Source organism: Numida meleagris, chromosome 1, assembly GCF_002078875.1.
Source record: "Numida meleagris isolate 19003 breed g44 Domestic line chromosome 1, NumMel1.0, whole genome shotgun sequence".
NCBI classification, from domain to species: domain Eukaryota; kingdom Metazoa; phylum Chordata; class Aves; order Galliformes; family Numididae; genus Numida; species Numida meleagris.
In genome coordinates this window covers 112,831,433-112,843,533 of record NC_034409.1, presented here as the reverse complement: position 1 = coordinate 112,843,533, position 12,101 = coordinate 112,831,433, and the positions used below count along the sequence as shown (strand labels likewise).

At 35.6% G+C, this 12,101-nt stretch overlaps 1 protein-coding gene across 14 annotated transcripts in view; it reads right to left on the bottom strand.

The window, feature by feature from the left end:
* The window catches only part of DMD (dystrophin), a 1,007,484-nt gene that overhangs the window by 614,664 nt on the left and 380,719 nt on the right, over nt 1-12,101 (bottom strand). For 12 of the 14 annotated variants that reach the window (XM_021408144.1, XM_021408061.1, XM_021408111.1 and 9 more), the window contains 3 exons: nt 9,730-9,900; nt 3,794-3,973; nt 1,745-1,873 (listed from right to left, as the gene is read on the bottom strand). In XM_021408144.1, coding sequence (XP_021263819.1) covers nt 1,745-1,873; nt 3,794-3,973; nt 9,730-9,900 — 480 coding nt within the window. The remainder of the gene's footprint in view (nt 1-1,744; nt 1,874-3,793; nt 3,974-9,729; nt 9,901-12,101) is intronic. The other 2 variants (XM_021408155.1, XM_021408161.1) reach the window with 1 other exon arrangement.

Sequence of the window (12,101 nt, the reverse complement as noted above, 5' to 3'; positions counted from 1 at the left end):
AGAGAAAGAGAGAGAGAGAGAGAGTGTGCAAAGGAATAGGGAGCAAAACCACAAAGCAAATTCAGACAATTATGCATGAGCATGCAAACACAGTATAAATACATTAGATAACATTCATACTCACGTCCCTCAAAATTTACAGCAAGAATCTATCTATATATCTGTTTTCTGATCTTCTATTAAAAAATAATGGTGAATAGCATTTCTAGACAGGTTGTTATATGCCATAATACAATCCTCAGTATTAAGAGTACGCTCAATTATTTTATGTTCCTAAAGATAAGAAGAACTGCTAATTGTGTTAAGACATTTGTACAGGTTGCTCAGAGATGTGGGTGCCCCATTCCTGGAAGCATTCAAGGCCAGGTTGGATGGGACACTGGGCAGCCTGAGCTGGTGGGTACCCATGGCAGGGAGTTGGAACAGGATAGGGATAGGCTTTTGGGTCCCTTCCATCCCAAGCCATTCTGTGATTTTATGGTTAGAATTCATGCATTAAAGAACTCAAGGTAATAGTTGCTTCTTTCATTACTGCTCAGTAATGTTCAGTGGAGGGAAGGAAAAATGATGAAATGAACACCAGTGTGATTTTTTTAATACAAATCTATATATGTATATATATTTTTTAAAGAAAACAATACCTTCTTCTTCAGCAATAATAACAGTAGATGCTCTGCCCAATCTGGGCAGAGGCAAAAAAAAGGGGAGCTACACATTCAGGAATCGTAAACAGATCTGGGCATTAGGAAGTACTTTACAGTGTCTATGAAATGCCATTGTGCAATACAAGCATAAACTTTTATTGATGGCAAAGATAATTGTACTTTGTGCTCTATGGTGGCAAAATTGTTCATCTTGCAACAGAAGTCTGTCCTGTAATCCTTCTGAGATCGATGAGCCATTGATTTATGCTCTGTGTAAGTGCTACTTGGAAATTATGATCGCCTTGGAATTTTCTTTGGTAAATGGCATCACTATGTTAGCGCCAGCAGTACAGTTCTGATTTTGATTTGCAAACTATTTCTCAGATAATATGTATGACCATGGAGTTCAATAGAATAGTAACATTTCACACTGATTACTAAAATTAATATATATATATATATATAAATCCATATAGATAATAACTCAAAGTCCTTGACAAAGAAGTTGTTTTGAATAGATACTTTGTCACAATTATCCTACATGTCAATTTTTCATCAGTTGGTCAAATGATGCAAGAGGCCAAAAAAAACCCTTTTGATCAATGCACTAAGCCATTATTGTACAGTTTATTCACCATGTAATATTCTTGCTCATGGCGTTGAACTAGCATCAATGCAAGCAGTGTTTATAGGACTAAAACAATCATATGACAGAGATATCAAATGCAGATACCATAGATATCAGAAAAGAGTAAAAGTAAAATAGAAAAGTAATTAAAAATGAAAACACAGGAGAAAGGGTTTCTGTTTAACCAGCTCTGCTTAAGTAGTATTTTCCAGCAAACACAGGTTTAAAAAGATGATGTTCTACTCACCATGAAGTAACCAAGACTTGTAACAGATCTGGTTTTATTCCTGTAGGAACTTAACTTTTACTGTATGGTACAAAGTTACTAAGTGATCTACAAGCTGCCAGAGGGTAGCTTTATCACAGAGAAAAGAATGTTAATCAATTTTTGATACCTTTCAAAATATGCTAGTTCTTACACATTCCTTTTCAGAATAAAATTAATGCTTTCCAGAAAATCACATTTTTTTACCTTAAGAGTTTCCTCTTTTTGCTGTGGCTTTTGCTTATCAGATTCATCCAACAGTATTTCAGCACGATATATCCAAGTCGTGACATTAGCTACTTTCTGATCAAAAGCCTCCATGTGCTTTTGATATTCCTGTATGTGAAAAAGGTAAATACTGCATACAAAAAAGTAATCAGAGCTGAAATAATAGCCATACTTATGCCAATTGTGGCAAACATGCATATGTTATGAAACTAAATTTATTTCATATAATATCTGCTTGTTTTGTGAAGGACAATCTATTCTATGTGTTTGCTCTCACTTTACATGTTTTATTTCTTTTAAAGACATTCTAGAAGAGACAGAAGCTTCCCAAGAGACAGACAGGAGTGTGATACAGTCACAGCAAGAAACAGGCATCTGCAGCTCAGTGAGTCTGCTGAGAGGAACAGGAAGCTGGCAGCCAGGCTTACTGGAGGTGAAATTTCCCGAGTCAGGCTCATTTTTCGGTGAGCTACTACGTTTATTGAAACTAGGACGGAAACAAGGATTCACTTGCAAAATCACAAACAAGAAAGTGAGTTTTACATATAAAACTTTTGTGTACATTTCATCTACCTTCTCTGCTTTCAGATTGTACTTTTTAAAAAGCTACTGCTGTTGATATTCCAGTAAAACTTCTTTTTATACATTTGTAAATCTTTTGTCTTTCCTGATGAGATCACTGGAATGATGTGTACACGTATCCACCTCAAAATTATAGGTGAGCCATATGTACTTTTAAGCAGACTGTAAGAATATGGATATTCTAGTAGTTTTACAGTGGCAACCATTGTAACATCTCATTGAGCTGTTCCTTTTGGTTATTAAAAGTATTACTCTACAGAAACTTCAATACTGCTACATAACCTTACCAATTACATAACTACAGCAATCTATAGACTCCAATATATATTTCTTATAATCAGTTCTACACTGAAGCTGAGCACCTACACCATCGTAAATCAAATGCTTTAGTTTTTCAGGTAGAGCAGACACAAATGGATGGTAGCACTTGTATGGTGCCTATAGATGAATAAGCCCTGTAGTGATGCTGCATATCTGTCACAGAAGCATTCTTGAGGTCTCTAGTAGAGCTCTAAGACATCAAGCTCTGAAAAGTTAAGTCTAATGTATCCCTGAGAACTACTTCAGTTTCTCTGGTTTCAAACTGCATTCTGATTCCATGAGGAACAGAAACATCATAGATTTTCTTAAGTGTTCAGCCACTGTATGGCTAGCACTGCTTCTTTGCTTTTATAATCTCTTCATGACAAAATGACTTTAAGGGGAGAATATGGTTTTATGACTGCCAGTAGTTCTAAGCAGCTGGGACTCCTGAATCTAATTTAAATGTGGTTCAGGGATTTACTTTGTATGAGGCTTAATCTGGGCCCTTTAACAAAGTATCCCCATCAAAACATGCACCACAAAATTGCCCAAAGGAGGACCACGCAGTTCTGAAGGACCACATCAATGTTCTTAAGCACGTTATGTACGTACTGCACAGAGCTTCTAATTCATTTGCCTCTGAAATGAATTTAGTTAACACATATCACATCTATTCTGAGGACCAAACCAAGCAAACCAACATGCAGGCGGTGACTTCCAGGCTGTACTACCATTGCAAACAGAAATGCTAATGTAGAAAAACACAAACTTGGTATCAATACTGAGACTTAATTCAACTGATATGGCCATTTCTTCTACTTGATTCATATTCAAGTAGTCTAGGTCTTTGGGAAGAAACTGCTTTCCACATGTTAGGAAAATTTAAAAAAAACAACAAAACAAAAAATGGCCCAGAAACTACTCAGGCAGATAAGAATGGGAAATACTAATAAGCATGATTCCACAGAGCACTCTCTCTGTAATTAGTCCAATCTAAACTATACACAACATATTAAACAACATGATTGACTGACAATGTATTAGGTAAGTATACTCTAGGGCACCAGAAAAAGCAATCATACGAGGGTGAGCACCCACAACTAGGCAACATTTCCCCTGTGGGCACAAATGCATTTTTCTTACCATTAACAGATTTAACCATTCCTCGGCACGTGAAGTTACTGCTATCCAATTACTGTTCAGGAGGCTGAGTTTATCTTCCACTAGACTTTCCTTTCCTTTCAGTACTGTCTTCAAATTCTCTCCTAAATCACTGATATTCTTAAGCTGGACTTGGCGTTTCTCAATCTCTTTCCATGTTGCCTACAGTCAGCAGAATAAAAAATAAAAATTCAGGAAATTAAGCATTCTCCACACAGAGATAATCAAACAGCCAGTAGGTTCATACTAGAAAACATCCTCTTGCTTCCTATAATTAGGGAAGTAATTCTTTGAAGAATAAGTAAAATGTAAATGAACTATTTTTCCACATGGTCACTGCCACTAGCTATGCATTTTTGCTAGTGATGAACAAGAGCTGGCATGTCACCCTTGTAAAAATCTGCACCAGCAGAGGTGACCCACTGCTGCTATTGTCACTGCTGAAACGCACCACCCACCACCGCACTGTGCTCACATCTACTGGTTGGTCTCCACAAATGTTTAGCAATTGTCAATGAATGTCAATAGGTTCAATTTTTTTCTGGATGGAAGAATTCAGTTCCACACCCTTGCTTCATCTGCACTTCCATGTCAGATGCCACTGTGTCAGACTGCCCCTCTGCTGCCATCTGTTGCACAGCAACAAAATGTAATGGAATCATGGTGGGAAGGTTCAGTGTCTACTGCCATACCACCAGAATCAGCCTCTTATGTTGTGAGCCAACAGAATAACATAGGAGGTATTACTTTTGGAGCAGCACTCATTAAATACATAATATAGGTAATGCATATAAAGTAATAAAACTTATATTCATTTTTCAACAGCCTTTCCCTCATCCACCAGGCAGGTCTCTTGTCATAGGAGGAGATCAAGTTGGTCAAGCAGACTGCCATTTGTGAACCCATGCTGGCTGGGCCTGATCCCCCACCATTCAAAAACAAATTGCTTGGCAATTTCTGTTAAATAGAATTCTGAAATGTCTCACTGAAATAAACTCTTTGTACTTCCACTTTTCTGAAGTAACAGCTATGGATTTTTGGTACGGGATAACACAGCAGAAATTATTTGATCAAAAAAAAAAAGAATTCAGATTTCACTGAATTAAATCTTTCCTTAACTTTTAACGGAATTCTTTCCTCATGTATATTTCTCAGACAAATGCTGGCAGCATGCCTTAATTGAAACTGGGAAGTTACATCACCAGTGAAAGCCCAGAAGCTGAACATTTCCTAGGGAAATGGCATCTGGGTTCCCAGAACCCAGGAAAATGAAAGCAGACACACAGATCTCTCTTCCATGTTAAAGCTCTGCGTGTACGGCGTGCCTCAGGTGACCAGCTTCTAATCTGCATCCTGGTAAAGTCAGAAGGATGAAAGGGAGAAGGCAGCTGGTAAGACCAGCTAAGCTTCTCTATACCAGTCCCTACCATCGAAGTCTCTGGAAAGAAACCGTGAAGTAAAATAAAAGTTTTACTTTAGGAATAACAAATTCAGATGACTTGAAACTCAGGAATATGTAGGATCCTTTGCAGTGTTGAAAGATACGAAGATAAACTTTACTGAGAATTCATAAGAAGAGGTTTTTAGTTGCATACAGTAGTACCTTTATTTTACATACAGACCCATAGGATGACAGGATGAATCATTGCTTGTATTACTAAATGTAGTTCTCTGTGTATATATATATACTCTGCCATATCCACTTTGAGCGAGGTTCACAGCTCTCTTTCTGATTCCACTCTAGTGTGGTATAATCTTTATGTTTAACAACAACTACTACAGGTGTTTGTTTTTTTCTTTTACTGATGCCTCATCAGGAAGCAAAAATCATAACCTCCTTTGCATTACCAAAGACTAACTAGGAACAACTGACAGTTGAAAACAGAAGCCATGTAGGAATGCTTTTTTTTTTTTTTTTTTTTCTGAGAATATGATGAAGAGGGTTTCTGAGCAACTTTTCATAATGGTAAGACTGCCGTGTATCAAATTAAACTGCTTTTTTTTTTTTTTTTCCCCAAGCAAACCAGAACTGTGGCTAAGTAACAAGGACACTATTTTAATTTTCTTTTATGTAGATATGTACATTTAAAAATTCAAAATCAACAGAAGATAGAAGAAAAAGTTATAGATGGCTCTATACAGCCTGTATACTGTGAATTACTCTGAAGTAATCATAATAATTTAAATCTCTGTAAAAGAAATTACCTAGGTGGTTGAGCTCTCATGGGCGAGATTACAGAATTAATCAGAAATTGACATTACAGCCTCTCCAGGGGCTGATTATACACATTTATTTGTTTATTCACAGCACATCTTTTATTTTTTATTACATCCTGACCACTGACTATGAAGCAATTCAAACAATTTTCAGATCATTTTATTTCACTGATTTTATTGACAGGAAATACATTGCTAAATGTGTTCGCTAATGTATTTCTGAGTACTTCAAGTCAACTTTACACTCACTAGTATTATGCTCTCTAGCTGAAACATAACATTAAAGCACTGGTACAATTATCCTGCTGATAGTGAGTGATAGAGAATCTTTCCTGGTGCTACCACCTGGCATTTCCTTATTGAGAACATGGTTTCCTGGCAATCTAATTCATTTTAGACCAGCTCCTGATTAAAAGACAAAAAAGCCCCACAGTGATTAATGTCTTTTGTGATAGATGTATTCACTAACTCAGTCTTCTAATTATAAATGGATTTTTAATATACAACATTTAATGACTATTTTCCCACTCGTTATGTCATCTTTCTTATCTATTATAACAGAACTGAATTCAAGTGGAAAGATTTAGCTTGTCTCTACTGAGCAAAAAGGCACAACTTACAGCCTTCATTACATTGCCCATTTCTTTTCAAGTAACTCAGCCAACAAGTTTCTGTTCTATCCTTAGAAAAATTCTAGATGTCCATAATTCCTTTCATGTAAAGATTATTACTTTTCATTAATGCCATTTCCTACTCCTTTTTACTTCTGGGTGTTTATACCTTGAAGACAACGTTCTCATGTTCTCATTTAGTTATTCTAATCTCTATAATTATCTTTGAAACTGTGAGTTCCCTTCATGTTTTAAAAGACTTGGGTATTGAAAATCAATTAGAAATAAGTACAGTAACAAATATAACTGTTTCCTTGTGCTGTATAGAAAAAGATTATGAGTTCACTGCTCAGTTACAATGACTGCAGCACACATCCAATTTTCAGTTTGTTCATACTACTGAGTTCTCTCTCTGTCTCCATTTTCCATGTTAGTTTTCAGCATAGTTTCCTGACAATGGCAATCTGCTGGGCCTAATTCATCTCCCAGTGCATTTTGTTAGATTGGTTAATGTCTTCAGTAGCCCACTTTCTCAGGAAGTCCAAAGCCCAAAGCTGTGACATTAATCAGATACTGTGATGGCCCAGTACTGGGGACTGAATTATTGATGTACTATTTTGTACTATGCTACACTGAAATCCACATAGGAGTATCGGTTGCATACTTATTTGTGAAGTTCTCAGAATGATTTTAAAGCGTTCATGTAACACACACCACTTCCTGCTACAGTGGGAACAGATTATTTGTACAAAAAATGTAATTATATCACATAATTTCTGCATGTACATGTATCTGGAAGGGTAGGATCTGCCATGACTCTGTTGGATTGCTCAAAATTAATAGTGTGCTTACATTTGCAGGAATACTGATTTATATTTCCCTAAAGAGAATCAATTCTGATAAAGGATTTATGAAAGATATGCAGTAAATACGTACTTCAAGAAGAGTTGTTTTCATACAAAGTTGTTTATCCTTATTTTAGTGATCAACTGACTGCAGCAGAACAGCTGAGGTACATGAGGCCAGAACTATATGAGAGATTTGTTCTGGAGCTGAAGACAAAACCTGCTTGTTACCAGTTATACTTTTTGCAACCCTTTAGGTGTAACTTCCTCATGAGAATTCACAATACTCTAGTATTTTTTAGGATTAGTAGGTTCACCTGCTTGATATATTTTTCATGTTAAAATTTCTCATTTTAATTAGCTTTTGTTACTTTTTTTTTATTATTATAAGGTAAAATATGTACTTTTCATAGCAACAGTGAGACATAACAAGGACTTCCCACTGTGCAACTGTGCAATTCATCAAACTTAATCTTTAAATTATGCAATTTCTGAAGAAATGCATCTAACAGTTAAATGATGTCAAAGACAAGTCTTTCCATTTAAGCTGCTGTGAAGCGATATCCATGTGAATTAGCTTTCCTGAAGAAGCATCTAAAAACATACAATTTACATTTCTGTTTTTGGAGAACTGTACCTTATAGTTTAGCAATACTAAATATTATTTTTCTTCTATTAACTGGGTAAAAATTGACTAGCTAGCAGTGTAGTTAGGGGGCATTAAAATGATATAATCATCTAATATATCTCTTAAACAACTGAGACTTTATTATGTGTGATAAGATCACAATATCAAACAGAAGTGATGAGAGGAACTGCATAGGACTTTAAGGGCAACAAGCGAAAACGGGATAACAGCAAACAGGAATGGGGTTTAGCAAACAGCAATGGGCTTTTTAGGGACAGAGGTTTTTGTTTGAATGTTAAAGCAGTAATAGTCAAAGAAGTAACTGTAAGATAGTAAGAACTGATCTTAACATATCTTTGGACACTACTTTTAAAACGCAGTCACTCTTAGAGACTGAGGACAAAAGAAATGATTCCATACCTCACACCAAACTTGAAGGATTTTCTTTTTCTTGGTACTTGTTTCATAAATCATCAGTGTATTTCAAGGTTAAAGACATTAAGCTCAGAAGCTTGAAAGGGGCAGTTAAAAACAAAACAAAAAAGAAACACACACAAAAAACCCATAGGAAACACAAAGCAAATTGTACTCCAGTGCCTGAAACCAGTACAGTCTTTTATGGAAGTCATAAAGTTGCCTGCACATTATTCATGACCATATCTATATTGTATGCTCAAACCAGTAAAATGTTTAGACGATTTTTCCTATTTAGCAAAGCTGAAGTGCTAATTTTTCACACAAAAAGCCAGTACTGTTTACAGTTTTCTGTTGCATGGTTTTGGAATCATGTAACAGTACTTATTCAAAACGCTGCTGGCTGCACATAATAATTTGAAAGTTTGACGCTTTGAATTATGATGAGCATGGTTTCCTCAAAAGCACAGATACTGTGCGTATAATGATGGTTTGGATTGCGTATGATCTGAGTCAGAATGGATTTTCCTTACGTATATAGAATATAAACCAGATTAGCTAGTGTTGAATGAAACTGTGCTGTCTTAATATTCCACAGCATTATGCAGCTTGATGTAGCTCTTGCATCCCTTTGTGATTCTGTAAGATTTTTATCTAGTTTGTGGCGCATGTATTAAATTTGAGGAAAATTTCATTTTAGGATTTGCATTTTCACATAAACTAGGAGTTCAAAGTAAGGTATTATTGAAGTAAGAAGCCCTTGGAGTAAAAATGAATGAGCCACAAAACAAACAGGATAAGGAACCAAATATTCTTCCTCTTCGCTGCTATCTGAACACATGGAACCTACGGATTTCTGACATCCTTCTTTTATCTAATGGAACTCTTCTACTTTTTAGCCATAAGTAGAATGGGATGAGAGGGAAGTGATCTCTATTTACATGGATACTGGATGGAAAATTCAAAATACTCATTGAAAACTCATTTCAGGGAAGATTATTTCAATATGAAGCAGAATTGTGCTAGTATATGTATGTGTGGAGAGATTAAGATGCTTAAAACTTTTTTGAGCATTAGTGATTGTGATAATAACAGTTATAAAGTTCTGCTGAATAAAACTAGAATTTTTATTCCCATTATCAAGCCTTCTTTAATACGCATAAACTGAGATGTATAAAGGTACAGCGTATTTTATATTGTTACCTTGCCCCAGGCAATTTCAGCATCCAAATTGCTAGGAATCCCTTGCACAGCTGATCTCTTTGTCAATTCCACATCTGTTGCTGCAAGCCATTCTGTCAGAGAATTAATTTCTTTTCGTAGCTTCCGGGACAATTTCAAGCATTTCTCTAACTCTTGCTTTTTTTCTGTCACCTGTAGAAATAAAACACGTGTTTCTTAACTCTGGTTTGATGATTTTTTTGGAATATTTTATCTGCCACTTTTATACAAAAGCTTAACTTACTTAAAATTTTACAAGGCAAATAGCACTCATAATATATATGTCTTTCCTTAGTTCTCTCAGTATTTATTTTTGATGCTAGTATGAAAATACCTATTTAAAAAAAAGGCAACCTCAAGTGTCCACATGCAATTCTGTTTGGCACTGACAAAAGATAATGCTTCTCAGTTCCAAATAAACCAGTAGAAGAAAGGTGAATATACATTTTCTAGAGTTACACAAGCATTTACTATGAGTAGGCTATATTACACATTTTTTAAAGGAAGTGCAGTTTGTAGACTGTTATCCCAAGCTTCTGTAAAATTGTCCTCCATCTTCTGTCATAGTCCTCCTTCAGTTTAAACCTCCTCATCCCCAGTTTGTTTTGTCACTTCTAGTTTCCTTAGAGAACCAACTCTTGCTCACATTTCCCATAAACATATTACTAGCTGAAGCCCCAGGGCACATCCCATGAAACTGATTCTCAGTTTCTTACGTGGGAGTCTTTACCACAGACTTACCAGCAGCACTTCTATGCTTTTCAGCACACTTTCTAATCTGACCTACCTAAGTCATTACTCCACCACTAGTTTCCAATCTTGCAACTCCCCACATTAATAACTTTGCCAGGATTAATAACTTTGTTAGGATTTTCATATGCTGAACATTTTGGATGTGAAGTAACATGGACAATAAATGTTCTACTTGTTAAGTTCTTTTAAGCACATTACATGGTACCTGCAAGTAAAGCTGAACACTTGTCTTGACTGTTCTGTATTACATTTTGGTAAGCATTTTAAAGGATGAGGGGAATACAATCTTCCCTGAAAGCCCCTCAGCACATTCAGGAAGAGAAGTAAGTTTCTGAATACTTTTAAGCGAGCAGGCAGAAGGGTAAGTGAAGAAGTCGCACATGGAAACCTGCACCACAATAGGACATTAGGAGACTGGTAATTTGAAAATATGAATTAAATTATGTGCTGTAGAAATTTAAAAATTGCTGATTAATGAAGGTGGATTGAAACTGTGCAGTGGATAACAAATATTGAAAAGAAATGACTAATTATCTTGCATATCAATTAGTAATCAAGAGAGATTGTAGTCACTAATTTTCTTTTTTGCAGTTTATTTTAAATTACAGTCTTTGTACTTCTACCGGTAAAATAAATAATAAAAGCAAATTAATATTGAATAAGCACAAGCATGTAATAACTGGAACTTCTACGTTACGTCCATATTTTAGTTGCTTACTACCATTTCAAGATCCTATTTTTGCTTAATTTTATATACTGAGATTATTTTTTCTCATATTTTGACAATAAGACTTTCTATTGTTCATGAAACCAGGACTTCAGGGGAAAAAAATCCCATCATATTTTTTCCCTATATTTGTATAAGACCTTTTCAAGAGTACAAACACTGGCAGCATTGTCTACAGTACTATCAGGTATCCAAAAATGGTACCAATATCTAATAAAACTAAGGTGGTCCATTGAAATTGTTGGAATACAACTAGTGGCATAATGACCAAATCAACTCCGAGTCCTAGCAACGGAGCGTTTAAGTTTTCAAAGGCAATAGGATGGCTTTTGCTATCCCAGAGTAAACATTGGATTTACTCAGGGAATAAGCAACAAAGTGTCCCAAGACACATATTATTACTCTGTAGAGGTTTACTACTGAAACTTCAAAACTTTTCTTCCCTGAATATACTTTAAGTATTTTCTCATATGCCAAATTTATTAAATGAGACCTCAGAATTTACAGTCAGGCCAGGAGAAAATCCCTAAGAAAGACAATAAAACTCAGCTGTTCAGCTACAGAAAAATGCACACAAGGGGAGCCTGGAGTTCATATACGCTTTTCACTTCTTCTGATGAATATGAATAGTTACTTTAAATAACTATTTGCACGTACTTTGCAGAAATACAATGCAAAGTGCACCCAATATCTGATTGCCTGTGTAAGAAGAACCATAACCACTTGGTATACTATAAAATGAAATTAGTGACACCTCCCAAGCACAAAAAGAATAGTAGAGTGGCTTCATACATCTCTAAATGCTGATAATTCTGACAATAATATTACACTACTCCTATCTACGCTGTATATATCTGGAGGTTCCAAATTTATC